This window comes from Onychomys torridus, chromosome 7 (genome assembly GCF_903995425.1).
Source record: "Onychomys torridus chromosome 7, mOncTor1.1, whole genome shotgun sequence".
In the NCBI taxonomy this organism is placed as follows: Eukaryota; Metazoa; Chordata; class Mammalia; order Rodentia; family Cricetidae; genus Onychomys; species Onychomys torridus.
In genome coordinates, this window is record NC_050449.1 from 64,028,452 (window position 1) to 64,051,909 (window position 23,458).

General features: G+C 41.1%; 1 protein-coding gene across 6 annotated transcripts in view; it reads right to left on the bottom strand.

Moving 5' to 3' along the window:
• Positions 1-23,458, bottom strand: part of Rnf111 (ring finger protein 111) — a 79,012-nt gene that overhangs the window by 1,899 nt on the left and 53,655 nt on the right. For 3 of the 6 annotated variants that reach the window (XM_036192744.1, XM_036192745.1, XM_036192746.1), the window contains 8 exons: positions 20,812-21,131; positions 17,501-17,759; positions 12,395-12,743; positions 10,133-10,258; positions 8,401-8,527; positions 4,724-4,816; positions 3,658-3,753; positions 2,230-2,357 (listed from right to left, as the gene is read on the bottom strand). In XM_036192744.1, coding sequence (XP_036048637.1) covers positions 2,230-2,357; positions 3,658-3,753; positions 4,724-4,816; positions 8,401-8,527; positions 10,133-10,258; positions 12,395-12,743; positions 17,501-17,759; positions 20,812-21,131 — 1,498 coding nt within the window. The remainder of the gene's footprint in view (positions 1-2,229; positions 2,358-3,657; positions 3,754-4,723; positions 4,817-8,400; positions 8,528-10,132; positions 10,259-12,394; positions 12,744-17,500; positions 17,760-20,811; positions 21,132-23,458) is intronic. The other 3 variants (XM_036192747.1, XM_036192749.1, XM_036192748.1) reach the window with 3 other exon arrangements.

Sequence of the window (23,458 nt, forward strand, 5' to 3'; positions counted from 1 at the left end):
GGATGCAAACAAATTTCCTAGAAGCTACACAGCCAACTAGCCTGATGCATACAACAGTGAGTGAACTTTAAAACTGGAGACCCTGTTTCAAAGGTTTCTGATTCAAAGGTTTTAAAATTCAAAAATTTTAGCTGGGCAGTGGCGGCACACACCTTTAATCCCAGCACTTGGGAGGCAGAGGCAGGCGGATCTCTGTGAGTTCCAGGCCAGCCTGGGCTATTGAGTGAGATCCAGAACAGGCTCCAAAGCTACACAGAGAAACCCTGTCTCGGAAAACAAAACAAAACAAAACAAAAAGGCATTTTAGACAATATGAGTTAACAAGATAGATAACTGGCACATCTATGGAGGCAACATATATAAAACTCTGAGAACTGTCAAATCAAGAATCACACTGGCAATTACTCTAGTTTTGCCTTTGATATGAGTGTCCAAGGCACTGGAGATGAAAATACCGTTATATGATGCAGCAAACACTTTAACATTGAATCATGATGCTTGTGAAGACTCTTTGAAATGCCTATTCGTTTAACTGTCTCCAAAGCTTTGGGGACTACTACAGCAAGCAGCAGCTCTGCTGTAGGAATAAAGAATGCCGAAGCATGCACCATTACCTCACGTGCCTGAGGTAAGGAATACTGTTTCATAGGATAATCAATCAGCACATCCACTTAGCAAAATGCTACTGCTTTATAGGTGGGCTAAAAGAAGATGTTCACTTCAGAATCACACCAAGTTGCCAAAAGAAACTGGGAAATAAAGGGAAACTCTAAATCTACAGTTAAGAGTAGGGTGAATGGTGCGACCTAAGTAATCTCCTCTTCTACTTACTATTGAGAGCTGCTCCTCATATCCCCATAGTGTCACATTTCCCACAGACAAAGCCCTCAAGTGCGCTTTCCTTCTTGGACACAAAGAGTAACACCAGAGAGACTGACTCAATAGCTACATGCCTTCACTGCAAACAGAATATCCAAAACAAAACAAACAAACAAAAAACCCACAGGGGCTGCAGAAGTAGAGTGCTGGCTGCTCTTCCAGAGGGCCACCATTAGATTCCCAGCACCCAGTTCCAGGGGATCCAATGCCCTCTCCTAGCCTCCTTGAACACCTGCATGTACATACTTATAGGCAGACAAAACACTCATACACATAAGAAAAGCAGTATTACATTTTTTAAGGACTTAAAAACCTTATCACTGTGAATTTGAGGCCAGCCTGGTCTACAGAGTGAGTTTCAAGACAACCAGAGCTGTTACACAGAGAAACCCTGTCTCGAAAAACCAACCAGCCAAACAACAACAAAAACCCCAAAAATGCAGTTTGGGGGAAAAAAAAAACCTTATAACATCATGTACTAGACAATAATGTATTTTTTTCCTCTCTCAGCTACTAGTTAAAGAGGTATGATGAGCCGAGGGGTCTACAGATGGAGTTCCAGGATGGCTAGGGCTATACATAGAAATTCTATCTTGAAGAAAAACAAAAAGGCTTGATGACATTATCCTTAGAAACAGAAAAATTATTACCCACAGCTGTTATGTTTGATATGACACTAAATTATTATTTTAAAAATCAAGATGGTAACAAAACAATTACCTTAGCAATTATACAAAGAAAATGTCTTCAAATAATACTAGGTTAGGATGATAATATTTGCTAAGTCACAAAAGTATGGTTATGCTGGGCATAGAGGCACATGCCTGTAATCCCAGCACTTGGGAAGCAAGGGCAATAGAGATCTGTGAGTCTAAGGCCAGCCAGGGCTATATAGCATGATCCTGTCTCAGACAACCCAACAGGGAATAAAGTCTTGTCAACAGAGTACACACAGATGACCCTGACCCTATGAAATCTAGATTCCAAAGCCCTCTCAAATTAATTCTCATTCCTGAAAGATTTACAGAAGACACATTTTCACTACAGACACTCCTCATACAACCTCTGGTAGAGTTCAGAATGGGAGTGGACTCCCTCCATGACTTTGATTCTTTTACTCTTTTGCTTACAGAGCTGGCAATGAGGTACAGAAGTAATATCTTTATTTGGCTTCCATTTTACTTTTAAATAAATGCCCTTTTGAGATCTAGTGTTCTATTTGTGAATCAATCATTTATTCGTGGAGCTGAGACACAAAGCCACGGCTGTGCAATTAGACTCTGCCACTGAGCCATGCTACAGTCCTTTCTATTTAAGACAGTGGACTTTACGTAAGAAGTATCTAGTTACCTCACATCTTCACCTTCCTCTAAAATAGACAGACAGATAGTACACTTTTCCTCTGTGTCTTCCTCAGTCCCTTCTTCCCCATCTTGTTTGCAGTGCAGTTTCCTCTGTGAGAACCAATCAGTTGTTACCTTATTAGCAGAGATGACATTATTGAACAACTGAGTAAAGTCTGTGTTTATTTAAAACAAAAAACAAGACAAGACCACATATTCATATGTAACTTATTTCCTATAAACACTGTAATGAATTAACAGATGAATTAAGTGACTATCAATTAATTATTGACTCTTAAAAGTCAGCATGAAAAGCAAAGCCAAAATGTAACAGATTCTCTAAGCTGAACTCTATTACTGTTAATTCATGACGATGATATTCTGCATAATTACTCTTTCAACACAGTTAAGTAAATTATGCTTCTAATGACTATTTCAAACATCTTTGTAAGTTAATTGCAATTACAGCATTTAGTTTAAAAGATATAGTTAGTGGTAAATGACTAATTGACAGTCTTAGAAAACATGAAAAATACCAACAGTAACTTCTGTGTTCAATGCTCTCTGTACAGCACTGAGCATTATCTGTTCACCGTGAGCAGCTCATTTTATGTCTAGTTTGGAATTTCCACATATAACACTACAAAAATATGAACTAAACATCGGTGAAAAGAACCACCTAGGTGTTATACTTGTTTTGGTTTTCCAAGACAGGGTTTCTCTGTGCAATAGCCCCAACTGTCCTGGAACTTGCTCTGTAGGCCAGCCTGTCCTGGCAACTAACAAAGATTTGCCAGCCCCTGCTTCCCGAGTGCTGGGATCAAAGGCGTGTGCCATCACTGCCCCACTTTGTTTTGTTTTGTTTTAAATCATTGTTTTTGTTATTGTTTGTTTTATTTTATAGCCTAAGCAGGACTTAAACTCACAGCAATCTCTTTGCCACAGGCTCTCTAGTGCTACTACAGGTGTGGCTACCACTTTAGGTGTACGAGGATAGCTTAAAGAAAACTGTAGTACTGCCAGGCAGTGGTGGCACATGCCTTTAATCTCAGCACTCAGGCGGCAGAGGCAGGCTGATCTTTGTGAGTTCGAGGCCAGACTGATCTAGAGAGTGAGATCCAGGACAGGCACCAAAACTACACAGAGAAACCCTGTCTCAAAAAACAAAAACAAACAAACAAACAAAAAAAAAACCCACCAAAAAATACATATATATAATAAAACTGAGTATTATAAAATGCACTAAAGTATCTTGAAGAACACTTAAGATATCTATGACTTCCCATCTGAACAGGGAAGACCAGAGTATGGGAAAAGATTTCAGAGTATATAGTTGAGATAATTTTCATTATGGGAATCACTTCAATAGTGGTAATATAGTAGTTATACTCTACAGAATCAAGGATCTATAACATTCCATTTTATAATCCCTCACCTTTTTATATTTATGTGGATATGTGCATCTTTCAATTGTTCCCTGGGATGCTCCACGATTGACATTTCCTAATCTTTCTTCCAGATGAATCAGCTCCTTAAAGTGAAGAATAACTAGCATTAAAACCACAATTCCTTTAAGAATATTGTCAATACTACAAATCAACAAATTTAAATATTCATAATCCTGCAATATAAATACTACAAATGCTGGCATTGCAGCACTACCCTGTAAATCAAGACATAACCACTGCTGAGTCTGGATGTGCACACGGGTACAGGAGCTGAACTCCTTCCACTACATCAAGGAAACAGGAGCAGTTCTAAGTCATACCAACCACACACGAGAAAATCTTCAGCTACACACAAATTGCATTTCCTTTCTCCAGACTGTTTTTCTACCAAGGAAGCTCGGTGGGAACAACTACGATTTTCCTCCCATATTCAGATGGCTCTTCATTAGCTGTTTATATGATAATTTGGTAGACTTTTAAAAATGTTTATGTGTATGTGTGTTTTGCCTGTAATATGTTTGTGTACTACATACATGCCTGGTGTCTGAGAAAGCCGGAAGAGGGTATTGAATCCCCTGGAATCAGAGTTACAGACAGTACTGGATGTGGGTACTGGAAACTGAACCTGGGTCCTCTAGAAGAGCAGTCAGTGATCTTAACCATTGAGCCCCCCTTTTATATGTTCTTACAAGACAGGGCCTTACTATGCAGTGCTACCTAGCCTGGAACTCATTAGGTAGACCAGGCTAGCATAAAACTCACAGGGTTATGCTGCTTTTGCCTCTCAAGTGCTTGGATTAACAGTGTGTCCCACCATACCCAGTTAAATAAACTTTATATGTTCTTTTAGGGTAGATATTCACATTCAATTTCTTTAAACAGTTAATTTTTGACTTAAGATACTGTTCTTAAATCTCTGTGTAAGTCCCAGAGGCAATACTAGAAAGTCAGACATTTGGCTGCTTTCTAACTCCCAGCCACAGTAGCTATCCTACTTAACCATGAACACACAATAAATGAACTCTTGCACTAAAAATATATTTTATTGCATACCTCAAAATTGCCCCTGAAAGGACCTCTGAATGATGTTCCATCCAGTCCTGAAGAAATGTAACGGATGTGAGGATAGCCTGCCATGTCAGGAACCTGTTTTTAATACAAGAGATGGATGAAGTCAGTAAGACTGTATTTTACTGCTAACATTGAAGATACTCAACCTCCATTCAACTCATGAAGTCAACTCAAAGACATACATGACTCCAACTACACACTCTACTAAGAGAGACAGTTAGGCTCCCCTTAAAATACAAGCTCTCATCTTGAAAATATGGGCGGAAGAAACAAGGGAAACAACTGTTTCATGAGATAACAAATTTCTTACACAAAGAACTCTGTATATAGTAGGATGTGGTAAGACATAGTGGGCCCTGGCTCCTCAGAAGACTGAGGTAGACTGAGGTGGTTTAAGGCTAGCTCTAGTTTTCAAGGTCAGCCTGGGCAACAGCAAAATACACTCTGCCTAGCCCCCCCCCCCCCCCCAAAAAAGCAAGGTGTGATTGTGCATGCCTTTAATTCCCAGCACTCAGGAAGCAGATCTCTGAGTTTGAGGCCCACTTGGTTTACATAGTGAGTTCCCAGGATGGCCAGGGCTATGTAGAGAAACCTTGTCTCAACAAGTAAATAAATAAATGAATTCATACATACATACATACATACATACAAAAATAAAGTATTATATTTATACTCAAACTTACTAAGCCTGATGGTTTCTTGGTGGCTGCAAACAAACTTAAGAAATTAAAGCTTTCATAAGATCATGTCAATCTTTCAATAATAAAAGCACGGAATATTTTTGATTCTGTCAGTGAAACTAATTTTAACAGGTTTTTAGAAAGAAATTTGTTCAGTATAGTGAACCTTGAATATTTCAGATTCCATTTTCTGTGAGCTGGCCACAGGTTAAATTTATTTGTTACCCTAGGGACACTTGTTCTTTATGGCCATTTATGGCCATGCAGTGTGTTAAGAAACTAGCACTGCAGGGTCTGCCTTCTCTTAGCTTTCCTGCATCTACTTAGTGGCATACTTCTCCCATGATGCTTTCACCATGGGCTTTCTTTCATGTAGAATGTGGCTCCAAGTACAGTTCTCAAGCACCATCTAGGGATGCTATCCAAGGAAGGCTATGTTTCACCTGGGGAGCAAACATCTGTCAGGTAAGCTTTACTCAGATGTGCACTGTAGTGCTAACTACTGCTGCATGCTCACTGTGAACAAATCATCAATATACATCAGACCAGTGATTAAACAGAAACACGAACAAACCAAGGTTCCAGACTAGGGGCTTACAACACTCCATCTCTCTTCAATGGTTGTGTTTCTAGCCACTAGCAAAGTTACTGCAGCAGACATCCAAGGCAACTGACTATATGAAGGAGACAGAGCACCATCCTCTTTATAAATAATCTCCAACAATTAAATTGTTTTTCTTCACTTTCTCCAACGTTATTATTTGTTTTTGTGCTTTGTTTTTCAAGACAGGGTTTCTGTGTAGCCCTGCTTGTCCTGAAACTCAAAAGTTCCGCCTGCCTCTGCCTCCTGAGTACTGGGATTAAAGGCCTGCACCATCACCACCTAGCTTTCCAGCATTATTTTTAATCAGCCTCTGCTGAATCAAAACATACTTCTAGCAGACTCTACCGATAACTCACATGTAAAAAATAATTCAAAATAAAATAACTATCTAAAAGCAGAAACTCTTAACCTTCAATGGCATATTATTACATTATCTGAAGCTTTTCTTATAACCAAGAGCACACAAAGCAACCTAGAAAACAATTTGCCTCCACATATTTTGAATCTGCCTTCTAAAACCCTTTCCCTGTCTCTTTCCTCTACCTTCTATGGATGATTCTTCTCCAACTCAAATTTAGTCTTCTGTCTTCCCCACCCTGGTCCACACTTAATTGACTACTCCTCACTTCTCTCTTTGAACAAGTTGTTTCTATTGGCTTTCTGTCAAGTCAGAACATTTTTTGTTCTCCCAAACCTCAATACTCCTTAATCCTGGAATTTCTACCAATTCTACCCTCCATAGGCAAGCTACAAGTTCTGTATATTTACTGTCTGCACCCCAAGAGCCAGCAGTGTGTCTCAGTGGTAGAGTGCTTACTTAGAGAGCACAGGTCCTAGAGTTCAATTTCACCATCTCAAAAAAGGAAGGGGATGGGAGGAGAGAGGAAGGAGAGAGGAAATGCAACCATCTCCATTTCTCACTGCTAAACGACTGCAAAACTCATTACAATGTCAACACTCTCAAGCTTTACTATTTGCATGACAAGACACTACTGACCATATGCATTTATGAAATACTCTAGCTTTGTTTCTCAGCATGAGCTAGTTCTTGTCATTTGATTGAGGTACACTGCCATTTGCATGCTGTTTCTTCTCTCCACTTACCTTCCTGCCACTTATACATTCTCTCGGAAAATCTACTCTTCCTTGGATTCCTTCGCACTGAAGGAATGATACCTTGTCAGGTAAAAAACGTATCTTTAACCCAGATATCTTTCTTATTAGACACAGCTATCCCAGATTCAGTAGGTCTAAAATCTCTCATCTAACCTCTTCTCAAGCCATCTAATATTGTCCAATACAGTGAAAGGCAGTACACTTTTCACCCACACTAGAAACCTGAGTCAGCCTAAGCATCACTCACTGTCTGGTGCTTTTCCTTCCGCCTGCCAGTGCATTTATCTCAGGAACTTACTAACCTTTATGTCTTCTACCACAACAATAAAGGAGTTTCCTTCTCCCACCTCTAAATCTTCTTTTCCCAAAATGGAGATGTGTCCTTTTCAAGGATCATCAGACTAAATCACTCAAATAGCATAAAGACAACCAAAATATCTCAGCTGGGAGGCAGAGGCAGGCATATCTGAGTTCGAGGCCAGCCTGATCAACATATGAGTTCAAGGCTACAAAAAGAGTCCCTGTCTCAAAACAAAACAGCAGCAACAACAGACTCTCCTTGGGTGGCTGCTAAGTCCTGTTTGCTGTCAGAGCAGCTCTGTGTTCTCGTTCTACCCCTGGTGCTGAGCACAAGCCTTGGAGTGATGGGCAAGCCCCGGGCACACACTGGTGCTGAGCTGCCCAGCGGGTGCACCAGGAGACAACATGAGCTTTGGTGGACTGCTAGTGCTGGTTGCTGTTTGACAGCTCTTGACCAGTATCAACCTCTGCATAATCAGTCCCCCAAACTCCAAAGCTGCCTAGGACAAGGGACATGAGGACTCTGCAGTGCCCCTCTAAGTGTAGCAGAGTACTTACTCTCTTCCCCTCACATCTACAGTTAGTATTACAGTGACCTTTTTGTTTTCATCACTGTAGCAACAACATCAGCAGTATGGTGCATCACAGCAGACCCCATGCACTGAGGGCAAATTCTCCGATGCCTGCATCTCAGTGACCACAGATCATGTGCACCTCGGTGTGCACTTCTCAGCATTTTGAACGTCAAGAGCATATTTTACAATTTAAATTGCAAACTCAGATTTCAATGTATCTAATATCTTTTCATAGTATATACAACATCTAACTAATTAGGGGAATTATTCCTAAATTCCTAAATATGTCCTGTACCAAAATACTTTAATACAACCTTTAGTTTAGAAAAGGAATGTTACTTTTAGAAGGCTAACGTGTCAGAATGTTAAGAATTCTCATTTTACCATTAAAGGAAGTGCTCCTAACTGTAGGTGATGAAGTCGAGGCGGGGCATGGTAATGGGCCAGGTGAGGGTGCAGCGCACCAGGCGTGTAGGTAGCTGCAGTCACTCCGGCTTCAATCCCCAGCTCCCTAGAAAGAGCGAGAATAGTTTAACTTTGTGTCTTCTTCACAGTCTCTGTACTGCCGACAGAAATGGAAGCAATTTCAAAAATTTTGTAATGTTTCTTAACTTATAAAGGTAAGGCAAATGTAACTTAGCCCCCACCCCAAATTTTATTAATAATTAATTCCAAGTGTATTTCAGAAATAAATGTTCAAAAAGCTTCATTTTGTGAGCATAAGCAGAAGAGCATTTCAACTCAGCTTCACTCAGTCAGAAAAGCAAGATAGACAACAAGTGAGTTCTCTTCCAACCAAGGACCTGCTCTCCTCAAGGAGCACACCAAATAGAGCTGACTGCTTTGTTGGTTCATCTGAATGTGACACATGCCCCCACCAGGCCTGTGCTTGCTGGCTTCTCAGTGTCAGTGACAACTAGAAGATCTTCTGCACCTGAATCCTTGAGGGGTGACCCCACACAAAGGACCAAAGTGGCATATAATGAGGCTCCACTCGCTTACTCCACTCTGTGCTCTGCTATAGTGACCACAGCGGATGAAAAAGAAAGTGTAATGCACACCCATTTAATGTCTTCAGAACAAACTAGACTTCTCTTTCCAATGGTGGACACTGTAGGTAGAGCACTGACCACGGAGGTGGATAAAGAAGCCAGGCAAACAGGGTCACATCAGGAGTCTGACCTTAGCGGCAGACACTCATGAAACAGAAAAGTACTCTAGTCCTTGCTGTGGAATAATCCTTCTGTACACTGTGAAGATGTGTTGCTCTCATTATTAGTAACAAGCTGATTGGCTGATGGCTCGGTAGGCTCTTTGGAGCAGAGAGAACACTAGGGAGAAGGATGGAGTCACAGGAGTCTGAGGAGATGCCATGAGACACAAAGCTAACAGGATGGAAAGTACATAGATAAGGTAACAAGCCTTGGGAAGTACACAGATGATAGAAATGAGTTAATTTAAGTTATTAGAGCTAGCTTAAATTAAGCCTAAGCTATTGGCTGAGGACTGATAATTAATATTAAGTCTCTGTGTGGTTATTTGGGAGCAGCTGGAAGGACAGAATTGATTCTGCCTGTAAGTCCTCTCCACTATATATGGAATTTGTCAAAGTCAAACTCAGTTGTAAAGAACTGAAGAGTGTGGCTAGGAAGGAGAGGCACATGGGGAACACAGGCTGTGGTCAACAGATGCAAACACTTCACAGGTCTAAGTACTGGATGGATTTTCACAGCATCTCCTCATGGCTGAGTGGGCAGCAATAGCTATACACTCAAAACTGCTCATAGGGAGATTTTAAATACCATCACAAAAAATAATAAACATTAAGGTATGGATACACTAATTAACCTGAGTTCTCATTCTACAATGTCCCCAGTCCACACAATTATCATCTGACATAAAACTAAAGGCAACTAACAGTTGTCTCCCTGCTTCAAGTGGCTCCTGCCCCAGAACTCAAGATTCTGCTCTTTCTTTCCATCACAGAGACGGCTCTTCCCAGCAGAACTGCTTCTCCACACAGCTGCTCTCTGTGGTATGCATTCCACTACAAGGGATTTCTCCCCAGTTTTCCCAGAAGCTGCTTAGTGCAGTTTGAAATACTTGAGGTACTGACCAGGCAGATCTCTCTGGAGCCTGGCGAGGATGTGAGGACATGGTTTGTGGCACATGAATGTGATGCCCATGGCCATAGTTTGGGTGCATCCTATGTGGATGGGGCGGGGGACGTTCATGTGCCCGCCTGGAAACACAGAACACAAAAAGACCACTGGAAATAATTGAATAATTGGTTACTTCTTAATGGAGAAAGAAATTCTGTTAATATTATGAAAATCTATAAAAATCATGATGAAATTAATTTATACTAAGAAAAGTATTATAAAATTATTAAATAAAACAATACATGAAATTCTCTACACAAACTCACCGCTCATTTATTCTACTATCTCTAGTTTAATATCATTCCAGAATCCAGGCATGGTGGTGAAAACATTTAATCTCAACATTTGGGAGCCAGAGGCAGCTGGGTCTCTGTAAATTCAAGCCTAGCCTAGTCTACAAAGTTCATGGCCAGCCAAAGCTACATAGTGAGATCCTGCCTCAAAAACAAAACAAAACAAAAAAAATTCTACAAAAAAAGGTAATTTTGGCATTCTCTTGAAAATTCTACAGTATATATTTTAAGAGAATAGCAAAATGTTAAAAAGTTAAAAACTTTTAAAAAATGGAATTTTTTATTTTGCTATAGTCATTAAAAAAAATCCAATCATTTTAATCGAGAAAAATATGAGGGCTTTTTTCCCCCTAGAGAAAGGTCAGAAGACAGTTTGTATGAACCTGTTTTCTTTCCTTTTTTAAAATTTATTTTAATTTCATGTGCATTCATGTTTTGCCTACCTGCATGGCTGTGAAAGCATCAGATCTACTGCCACTGGAACTGGAGTTACAGACAGTTATGAGCTGCCATGTAGATGCTGGGAATTGAATCTGAGTCCTCTGGAAAAGCAGCCAGGGTAATGGCTGAGCTATCTCCCCAGCCCCAGGAATCGATTTTCTTATTCCACCATGTATGGGGATCAAACTCAAGTCGTCAGGCTTGACAGCAAGTACCTTTATCCACTGAGCCATCCTGTTAGCTCCATAGACATTTTCTATAAAAGCTAACCATTAAAACATCAAGTCATATGATCTCTGAAAAAATGAACCAGCTAGGTCTTTTGTTATGCCAAAATATGAGATAATATGTGAATGAAAAAGCTAAGCTGTTTTCTAATAAAACTTTATTTACAGAAATTGACAGTGACAACCCGCTGTCTTGATAATTTATAAATCAGATGATTGTGAATTTCAAATCCTGAATTGTCAAAAGAAAAAGTTGTCTTGGTCTTATGAATTGGGGGTGGGGGGGGGCCGCCACACTATACCACTGGAAGGTTAGTAAGGCTTTGAGACCGGATCTCATGTGGCCCAGGCTGGTCTTGAACTGAATTGTGATCCTCCTCTACTTTCCACCTCCCAAGTACAGAACCATGCCTGCTCCTTATGCAATGCAGAGGATGAAATCCAGGATTTCATGCAAGCTAGGCAAGCACCCCACCAACTGAGTTATACCCCAACCCTCCGTGTCAGTTTCTGGAACTGTTTCTTCGTTTGTTTTTGGTTTTTTAAGACAAGGTTTCTCTGTATAGTCCTTGCTGTCCTAGAACTGGCTCTCTATACCAGACTGGCCTCAAACTCAGAGATCTGACTGCCTCTGCTGGAGTCAAGGCCTGTGCCACCACTGCTCGACCAGTTTTACAACTTCAATTACTACTCTTTCCTCTTGTTAATAGCATGATAAATCAAATCAGATCTTAGACATCTTTCAATCTTGTTCTTCAGGATCAATGTTCATATCAATCATAACAGAGAAACAGACTTATTTGCCTGAAGACACTCACACTGTCAACAGCTACAATGAAAGATAGGACATAATAAAGTTATTTTATGGTTGGTAATTCTCCAGCTGGGGATAAAGCTCATCCAGTGGTAGAACACTTCTCTATTAGGTGCAGGGTGCCATGGATTTAATGTCCAGCATCACCAACCAAATTAAATGAATGAATGAATGAATGAATGAATGAGATTTCCTAGTGTGCTGAAGATTTATTACAGTTACACTGTGCTTTATTTTACTGTGTCCATAATCCCTAGTAGGTGTGATGGTGTTCCTCTGCCACCTTACTATTGTGTGGCGAAGGAAAGAGGTTTATGAATTCAAGGCCAGTCTGGTCCCTACAGTGAAACCTAGTTTCAAACCATGAAAGATTTCATACATGAAAGACCAACAGAACATGAAGGAAAGCAAGCACAGCTTCCTTAAAACCACGAGACCTACGTTGGATGCTGCATCATCCTCCTCCTCTGAACTTCCATCCTCTGCATCACTTCATGAGGGTGCAGTCTCTGGGCAGGAGGTGCTGAGGCTGGAATATGGTGTGAAATTGGCTGGTGAGCAGGAGGAAGATGCTGAGGGATGGGTGCAGTTGTACTGCCTAAATGAGTTGGGGGTGGGGGCGCCACAGGGTGAGATGCTGCATGAGAAGATATCTGAGAATGGAAAGCATGTACAGGATGAGGAATAACATAATCCACTTGGGGAGGAGGCTGAGTCTGAGGCGGGGCACTTCCATGAGAGTGAGGGCAACCCGAGGCTTGATGGTGCAGTGGTCTTGTCAAGGAAGCATCTGCAAGAAAAAGTGTTTCCTGTCAATACATATTGATCAACTTCATTCACAGTGTTACAATTTACAACCACCTATTATGAGACTACCAAAATTTCTGGAAAAGTACCCCGATAAAAACTGGTAAATGCTGGGGTGACATCCTTTGTGCTGTTCCCCTACCCCAACATAAGTGCACACATGCACAGACCATTTCTACCATAAAATTTGTATGAGTTTTTGTGTCAGAAAAAAGTACCTTAAATACAGATAGCTGCTGACCAAACACCCTTTCTAAAGGTTACTATAATTAATATACACATCTATAAGACATAGGTATATATTATTAGCCTCGCACAATCAACCAAGCATTTAATAAGAGATTTGATTTTCATTAATTTTACTTATATGATAGTGTGTGTGTGTGTATGTGTCTTTGTGACTGCTACATGTTTAGGTGCCCATGGAGGCCTGAAAAGGGGCATTGGACCTCCTGGAGCTGGAATTACATTACAGGTGATTGTAGGTGCTGTGAACCAAATCTAGGTCCTCTGGAAGAACAGTATACATTTTTTTTTTCCCCAGAGCTGAGGACCGAATCCAGGGCCTTGCGCTTGCTAGGCAAGCGCTTTACCACTGAGCTAAATCCCCAACCCCCAGTATACATTCTTAACCACCATTCCAATCTCCCTAAATTTTTGTTAGTTTTGCAAGACAGAGTTTCTCTGTATGGGCCTGGCCATTGTAGAACTCGCTCTGTAGACCAGGCTGGCTTCTAATTGTGAGATCCGCCTGCCTTTGCCTCCTGAGTGCTGAGATTAAAGGTGTGTACCACTACCACCTGGCCCAAATTTTTTAAATAAATGACTGGCTGCTCTTGCAGAGGTCCTGGGTTCAATTCCCAGCACCCACATGGCAGCTCACAACTTTCTGTAACTCCAGTTCTAGGGGATCCAGCATTCTCACACAGACATTCATGCAGGCAAAACACAAATGCACTTTTTAAAAAAAAAAGGAAATATGAATCTAAGAGATTAATTTATTTTCTAATCACTAGTCTTTTTTTCCCCCTAGAATTGTTGACTTGTATTCTAAGACTGTTTTGTCATTTTCTTATTTAAAGTACTATTTGTCTATGTGGAAATTTTGTAAAAAAAAAGATAAACATTTTTCATGTTTTTGCTTTTCTGTAGTCAGACTGAACACTGGGAACATAGTTTAGTGGTATACTGTCCTGGGTCCAAGCCCAGAAACTGGAGGCGGGTGGAGGGGTAGTGGGAGGAGACGGGACAGGACAACACACATGACTAAATCCCAGAAATGAAAATTTTTTCATCAGTTATAACTTTTTGTTTGTTCTTTTGAGACAGTACCTTGCTACATAATCCAAACTGACTTCAAACTTACAACCTTCCCACCTCAGCCTCCTGTGTGCTGGAATTTCAAGCATACAGCTAGTTCCTAAATGTTTCACTTTCTTAACGATTTCTTGTCAGAAAGCTGTAGAGAGGAAAGGGACTCAGTCCCCTGGACACAGGTTCACACATACTGCTGCCCTTACCTTTCTCTGCCTCATGTCACATTCTGTACTACTACAGACAGAGAAGCATGCACGCCAGGAAAACGCCACAAAGTAAGCCCTTAACAAGATGCTTTCTCTCACATCTTCAATGAAAATCTTTACATTTCCTCACTGTTGAAATACTCATCTCTCTTATTGAGAAACCCGCATCTACTTGACAGTAAAAGTCAGTCAGTCTAGGAATAATGTGCCATCTATAGTCTCAGCTCCTGGAACGGTGAGTCTGAGGGAGGAGAGCTTAAGTTCAAAGCAAACTGAACAATGAAAAAAAAGAGAAAAATAAGAAACCCTGGATTTCATTTCCAAACTTCATTTCACTGGACAGTGTGTGTGTGTGTGTGTGTGTGTGTGTGTGTGTGTGTGTGTGTTTCAATACAGGGATTCTGTGCAGCCCTGGCTGTCCTTAAATTCAGAGATCCCCCTGCCTCTGCCTCCAGAGTACTGGGATTAAAGTTGTGCACCACTGCCATGCCAGAGAACAGAAAAATTCTTTAGCGTGTCTGTCTGCACATGTCTGTGCATGCTAGTGTACATATGGGAGCCAGAGTTTGACATTGAGTGTTGTTCTGACTAACTTCTGTGCTGGCTAGTTTTATGTCAACTTGACACAAACGTGGTAAATAGCTCACCAGAGAAGTCTCTAAGCTAACTTGCCAGAGCTCGGAAATCCACTCAGATCACCATCTCATGTAAAAAACCAGCGCTTTCTCAACCACTCTCCCCCAATACGATTTCAATGAAAAGAGGGTATTAGATCGTGGTGTACATAAAGTATACTAGAAATGTAAAAGGGAAGTGACAAATACACTCCATAGGGAAAGCAGCCTGGAGCAGGGTAATCAGTCAAAATGCCTCTCACATGGGACTACAACTCAAATCCCTACCTTCACTCACAGAGCTCCCCACTGACAAGCAGAAAACTAGTACAACCTCTTCGAGAGAAATTTAACGGTACTGACTTGAAAGTGCATCCTTCACTACAGAAAGACTCGAGCAAGGGCAAACAACTTAAACATTCATCAAGAGAGGGCAGGTTTAATAGGATGGAATGTTCTGAAGGGAGAGGGAGTGGAGAAAACACAAACACCACTGAGCTACAGTTTTTTGGTTTGGGTTTTGTTTTTCAAGATAGGGTTTCTCTGTGTAACCGCTCAATGTCCTGGAACTCGCTTTAGACCAGGCTGGCCTCAAAGTCACAGAGATCTGCCTGCCTCTGCCTCCCAGTGCTGAGACTGAAGTTGTGAACCAGCACTGCCTAGCTCTGAGCTCCAGTTTTATGAGTTAATCATGGTGAGGAAAAAGAGCAAAAACAAAAAAACTCCAATGTATTATTAAATCAAATAAAAATGCAGAACATTGTACAATGAAATGGCTCTTTCTATTATTTATTTTTATTTTATATTAATTATGTTTTACTTACATGTATGTCTGTGTCAAAGTGTCAGAAGCCCTGGAACTGGAGCTACAAAAAGGCGTGAGCTGCCATGTGGGTGCTTAGAATTGAACACAGGTCCTCTGAAAGAGCTGCCAGTGCTCTTACCTGCTAGCCATCTATCCAGCCCCATGGCTCATGTCCTTTGTTTTTAAGTTTTATTTATTTATTATGTATACAGTATTCTGCCTGCATGTATGCCTGCAAGTCAGAAGTGAGCCACTGGTTGCTAGAAATTGAACTCAGGACCTCCAGCCCTTGTTCATATTTTCTAAAGGGCAGATATGCATATTTACAAAGAAAACTTCTGACATTTATTTATTTATCTATCTATTTATTTATGAATGATTTTCGAGACAGGGTTTTGCTGTGTAGCTTTGGAGCCTGTCCTGGGACTCACTCTGTAGACCAGGCTGGCAAACTCAGAGATCCAGCTGCCTCTGCCTCCCAAATGCTGGGATTAAAGGTGTGCGCCACCACCACCCAGCTGAGATTTTTTTAATATATATAATAAACTCTAAAGAATTGCTACCTCTGAGGAACTAAGATTAGTGAGATGTGAGAAAGCTTTTAGTTTCTCATTTTACAATATTCTAGTTTAAACTTTATAGAATGTACATGATACATTTTTAAAAATTTTTATTTTATGTGCATTGGTGTTTTGTCTGCCTTGTATGTCTATATGAGGGAGTTGGGTCCCCAAGAACTGGAGTTACAGACAGTTGTGAGCTGCTATGTGGGTGCTGGGAATTGAACCTGGGTCCACTGGAAGAGTAGTCAGTGCTCTTAACTGCTAAGCCATCTCTCCAGCCCACATGATACATTTTTATGATCAAGATAAAACTATTTAAAGTCTAAAACATCCATCTTTATTGGACATTTTACAAGGAACTGCATTAGCTGTCTCACATATGAAAGGAACAGGAAACCACACACACTAAGGTCTGAGTAGGAAGAGGTGGACTGAGGACTACCATGAAGTGTTACACCTGCCCACCATCAACACCAATGCTCACGCTAACTGGTCCATCTTCACAAAACAAATTCTGGTTCTAAACGTGTTCTAACTCAAACTTTTTATTTCACACTGTAATAGTGAGAATCTAAACAATACATCACTAATTTCATTGTCCATAGTTAAGCCTGATTCCAGCTCTGTCTACAACAAGGGTAAGTTTTACTACTGAAATGAAGAAACTCCAGAGGATAAATAACTGAAATGCAGACAACCAAAACAAACGGCAATTTCCTTACTAACCCGCAGGCTTACTCTTAGCATAAGTTATTAGCAAAGGATCTGCTAAGCTTCCATTTTACAATTAGCTCAGACGCAATCTAGTACTATGTTACATGGCCCTGGAGAGTTATCAATTTCAAGCTATCTAGTGGACTCCAATTTCCTTAGAGCTGCCATGCCAGGTTCTGTTGTTGCCCATACCAAATGAATATTCAACTCTTTTTCCAAATGGCACTCATTCTGTCAAAACACTCTCTTATGCCTTTGTTAACTCAGAGTTTGAATAAAACTTTGAATATTCTTGAATAAAATTTCCTTTACCGTGCCTACAAATCCTAAAAAACTTTCACATTTAAGTTACTCCTAAAAACTAAACCAGCTGCCTTAAAATTTCCTTAAAAATATAGGTGCCACTCAATACATCTCAAATTCACAGACAGTTGTATGGAAAAAGTAAATCCCACTCTTAAGGAAATAAAACTTATAAACTACGATTACTCTAGCTCCATGCCCATTAAATTCATACTTACAAGGAGGTGGTGGCATATAATGCCGACATGATGAGAGAGAAGGCTGTGGAGGGGGCTGGGGCTGGGGCTGCGCAACCATGCTCGAGCCATAGCTATCTATTACTAATGGCTGAGTCGGGGCAGCAGCAGCCTGGTGGCCAAAGACCGCAGCTCGGGAAGAAGAGACAGGGCAGCAGGGGTCGAAGGCAGATGCACCATGGAAACCCCCACTTCCATGAGTCCTGAGAGCACTGCTGCTCAGATCAACTGGCAATGCCTGCTGGGTAAAGAACAATTAGAGTTTACCTTTCTAAACTTTCATGAAAACTTCATTTCTTGTCACACGACAAATTATCCCTAGTGATCTCTAGGAAAACAAGGTCTTCGAATGAATTTGGAAATGGTAATTCTTTATTTCTTGGGGCTGAAGAGATATCTCATTGGTTAAAAACATATGATCCTTTTGTGGAAAACCTAGGTTTGATTCCCAGCACCCACAATAGGTAGCTCCCAATTTCCTGAATCTAGTTGCAGAGCTTCTGATGCCCTTTTCTGGCCTCCCTGAACACCTGCATGAATGTGGTGCACAGAGACAAACAAAATTAAAAATTTATTTCTTCTTACATGATGTACAACTGAGTCTAGAAGAAAAGAGGGCTTGAAAGCAGTCCTGTGTTCCTCTGAAATCTAGACTTCAGGACTCCTCACACAGTATGCTATCACAGCACTGAAAACATTAGAATTCTAGTAACAACCTGTCTATCCAGACTTTCTATATTATTTTATAACATTCAACTAAAACTCAAACAGTACCAAAAAAAAAAAAAAAAAAAAAAAAAGTGGGGCATGGTGGTACACAGCTTCAAGCCCAGCATTGAGGAGGCAGAGGCAGGAAGATCTCTGTGAGTTAGAAATCAGCCTGATCTACATAGTGAGTTAGGAAAAATTAACATTTTCTTCCCTCAAAGCATGTGACTTGAAGAAAAGTCCAAAGTACACAGGAGAGTAACTATTGCCACCAACAATGAGTATGTCAGAATAGCCAGTCTTCATGTTCCCTACATAGAAATGATGACTGTGAAGGACATGAAGGATATTCTGTTGATCGCCATGCATTATATACATGTATCAAATTACTGTATAGAAAAATAGACACAACTATGTGCTAATTACTTAAAACTCTAAGTAAATGTTGGGTAGTGGTGGTGGACACCTTTAATCCCAGCACTCAAGAGGTAAAGGCAGGCAGATCTCTGAGATCAAGGCTAGTCTGGTCCACAGAGTGAGTTCCATGACAGCCAAAGCTACTCAGAGAAACCCTGTTTCAAAAAAACCAACCCTTCCCCACCAAAAAAACCCATATGTAAACCCTTGGATCTTACTCTAAAGCAGATTATAAAGCAAGAACTGCCTCTTTTGGGGGGAAGGGGAATTGTTAAGTAACTGAAACCCACTATCTACCAGTTAGGTTCAGTACACTTGTAGCTTCCAAAGAAAGTAAAAGCCAGGTGTGTCACTCTAGCCCTCAGGTAAGAGGAGCAAAGCCAACCTAGCTTACACACTGAAGATTTCATCTCCAGAGAGTCACATGTGGCTAGGAAGATGGTTCAACATGAGGACATGAGTTTGATTTCTCCAGAAACCACATGACAAGCTATAGTGCACACCTATAACCTCAGCCCTGGGGAGGCAGAGAGGGTGATTCCTGGGGCTTATTCCCATCAGCTCCAGTCTATTATACATAAGACAACTGTGAACTAAGTCAACCTTTCCTTTAAAACAGTGATTTTATCATCTTCCTAATGCTGCAACCCTTTCATACAGTTGTAGTGACCCCAGCCATAAAATTATTTTCATTGCTACTACATAACTATAATTTTGCTGTTAGGAATTGTAATGTAAATGTCTACGTTTTCTGATGGGTCCAACCCCCAACCCCCCCCCCCCCCACGTTAAGAACCATTGCTCTAAGGTAAACAGAATTGACAAAGACAGTCACATACTGACTCCAGCCAAAAGGAAACATTGTTTATATAACTGATCAAACTCCTACACACCTTTCTCTTTTCTTTTTTGAGTCAAGGTCTCATTATTTATTCCTAGCTATCTTGGAACTTGCTATGAGACCAGACTCGCATGGAACTTAATAAAGAGATTCACCTGCCTCTGCCTCTGAGTGCTGGGGTTCTCCCCATCCCCTATTCCCCCACCCCTCCACCTCCTTTTTTGAGACAGGGTTTCTCTATGTAGCCCTGGCTATCCTGGAACTCACTCTGTAGATCAGGCTGTCCTCAAACTCAGGGATCTGGCGGTCTCTGCCTGACTGAGGCTGTATTCTTTACCAACTCAACATGTAAAACTCTGTGACAAATGTATCTGTCAGCAGCTCGCTCTCATGAACAGGGAAGCTGTGGAGCTACCTCATCATTGCCTACAATTCTAGTTACGCCTACTGTTTTCAACTCCCATTGCTAGTAAGAGGAAGCTTTCCTTTATGGCAGGGCCTTCCACACCTCTCCTTCCCAAGAGACACAGTGGCTTCAGACAACCAGTTAATACCCTGAACTGTTACCAGAAGCAAAACAACATCTGAAATTTCGGTCGTATATTAAATAAACTCACTCTTCAAATCCTCTCCTGATGGCAGCAGCTAGCTTTATTTTTTAAACAGAAGACTTCTCCATTATTTTGAAGTGATTAGAACCCAAGAGAGACAGCCAACAAAATTTGAAAGGCAAAACTGAGTGCTTTAGAAGAAAAGGTCAGGAGGCACAGAAAGGTAGCCTCTCTCAACTTCTCTCTGCTTTGTCAGCCACATGACAAGCCAGTCACATGACTCCCCTGAACTAACATCTTTTGGGGTTCTGTTTCTAATTGCATTCAGTGTGTGTGTAAGTGCACAGGCATGTATAAGTCAAAGAACAACTTTAAGGGGTTGCCACTCTCTTTTCACTCCATGGGTTGCAGGGACTGAACTCCAACCTGGACTGGCAACAGGTGCCTTTATCATCACACCACCCCATGATCTCAAAAATGAATTTTACATGTTCACTTTTCCATACCATTGTTCTCCTTGTTTGCAATAATTTAAACCTTCTGGAAACCAAGATTTAATTAAAAAATTCACAGCTCATTAAATAAGGCTTGTTTTGCATTCAAGAATATGGCTTAGTTTATGGACACACTCACTTTGACAGCACCACATACACTAAAACACGTCACTGGGGTTTTCCACTGTTTCTGAAGGCAACACAGTTTGGTTTGTTTTGATTTTTAAAGGGGGAAGGAAAGTGGAAAAGAGGAAGAGGAAATTATCTGTGAAAAGCACACACCTGGTCGTGGTAGCTGGAACTAGAGCTGCTGTTTGCACCACAAGGAGCCTGGACTTGAGGAGGTCTTTCCACAGGACAAGCGGGATCGCTGAAGGAAGGAGAGACTGGGACCGCTGGGTGGGGAGTATGGTGGTGGTGGTGATGATGCTGGAAATGGTGACCATGCTGCTGAAAACAACTTGAGTGTGGATGTGCTAATGCATGGTGACTCTGGGATGTCCCTCCGCACGGTGAGTGCTGGGGACAGCAGGAAGGTAGCCGTGGCATTGCAGGAGGGCCCGTCTCTGGGACAGCACTAGATGTGGTTCTCCTTGAGTCATCTTGAAACAGAAACAAAGGCAAAGAATGATCAAACACCACTCGGCAAACCTAAGTACTGTGTATTAACCTGTAAATAAGAACTGAATGTGCTAGTGGGCTGGGGAGGGTCATCAGAAGTGACAGACTTGCTGCTGGAGACAGACCACCTTAGTTAGAACCCTGGGACCTACACAATGGAAAGAGAGAAATGACTACCTCAGTTGTGATCTGAACTGTGTACACACACACAAATCAATCAATGTAATCTTTAAAACAAATATGAATGTGATGGTGCCATACACTGAACACATACAGTATGCAATGTTCTGCAGTGTCTCCACACTATGACTTTTCTGAAAATACAAGTTCTTCAGGGGGTTCTTATGTGTCATGATGTACAAATCTGACAAGAGATTATCGTTTCTTGGTATTTGTTACTAGTAAAATTTCAGAAATATCAAGTGAATTCTTCCCTTTATGCTATGAAGAAAAAGATCTTCTGAATCCCTCAAGCAGTAATACCAATCACTTTCCCACACTGCAGACTGCTAGGAACATTCAACTGTACTTGCAGCCATAGCATCCACCTCAGTGACTATCAGGCTGGAGTACTATCTGCCAATCCTTTCATTTGCTTCCTTTTTTAAAAAAAAAAAAAAAAAGATTTATTTATTTATTATGTACACAGAAGAGGGTGCCAGATCTCATTACAGATGGTTGTGAGACACCATGTGGGTGCTGGGAATTGAACTCAGGACCTCTGAAAAAGCAGTTGGTGCTCTTAACCTCTGAGCCATCTCTCCAGCCCTGCTTATTTTTTTTTATAATTATTATTATTTATATTACTATTTTTTGTAGCTACAGTTTTTCTGGTCCTGCCTGTCCCATGGTCAGGACAAATCTCTCTCACCTGCCAGTTCCGCAGGCCGCTCAGACCCAACCAATTAAACACACAGAGACTTGTATTGCTTATGGTCGTAGCAGGCTTCTTGTTATCTATTTCTTCTATCTTTTTTTTTTTTTTTTTTTTTTTTGAGCTGAGGCTCGAACCCAGGGCCTTGCGCTTGCTAGGCAAGCACTCTACCACTGAGCTAAATCCCCAACCCAAGTTCTTCTATCTTAAATCAACCCATTTCTATTAGTCTATACTTTGCCACGTGGCTGGTGGCATCTCTCTGCCTCTGCCTTCCACTTCCCAGAATTCTCTTCTCTCCTTGTCCTGCCTATACTTCCTGCCTGGCTACTGGCCAATCAGTGTTTTATTTATTAGCCAATCAGTGCAACACATTTAACATATAGAACATCCCCACAACAATTTTTATCATGTGTTGTATGGCATCATATAAAATGTTAGAATGAAGAGGTATTTATCTCATCCGAGTGGGAGAAAAACACCTGGTAACACAGTATCACCTCATTGACTATTTGCTGAACATATATATATACAGCAGATGGGAAGCACAATTCAAGCATATGCACAGACTACAAAGGTGAGCTGTGCCGAGAATGGCAGGTTTGAAGGTGACTCCCAAATGCTCCAGGGGAGATGTCCAAGGATGGCTGGATATAAAGTTTAAAACACGTGGTGTAAAATCACAGAAGGAAAGTCATCAGCTTCCTGGTGATGGGTGAAAGCAATGTAATTATGAAATGGGAGGGCCAAGGAAAAGCCTGGGAAGAAGACAAGAAGATTGTCACCAGACATATGGTGTGTGTCTAGTCACTCTGAAAGAAGTCAGAAGCACATTAAAGAAGGAATGGGTCCGACAGTAGGTGAAAGCACTTGCCACTGAGTCTGAGGACCTGTGTTTAACTCCTGGACCCCATACTGTGGAGAGAACTGACTTCTCCAAGTTGTCCTATGACCTCAAAAGGAAACAACCCATATTAAGAACACATAGATAACTCAGTAGTACCTCTCCATGTACTAGGAAATGGAACTGGTGAGGATACTGAAGACAAAGAGAACACAAGTTATGGCTAGAAACAGAACATAGACTTGGGATTCTGAATAGACAGTGGATTAGTAGTTCATCAGGCATCTCGAAAGAATTGCAGGCATAAACACACAAAGGCTAACATCAGGTGCTGTAGAAGCACATGCCTGAGAATTTTATTCTTTCATTTCCTTCCCACGAGGGATGAAAACCCTGAGAAAAAGGAGGGAGTTTTAGAAAACCATGGCGGGGAAAGAGAGCCCACAGGACACTGAGGTGAATTACTAGCAAACACCCACTTTGAGGTACTCGCACTTGTGGAGACACGGGCCCTCATGGCACCTGGTCATTACCTGCACCATTTAGGAATTTGGGTATGAGTGTAGTTAACTGACTTAAATGATTCAAAA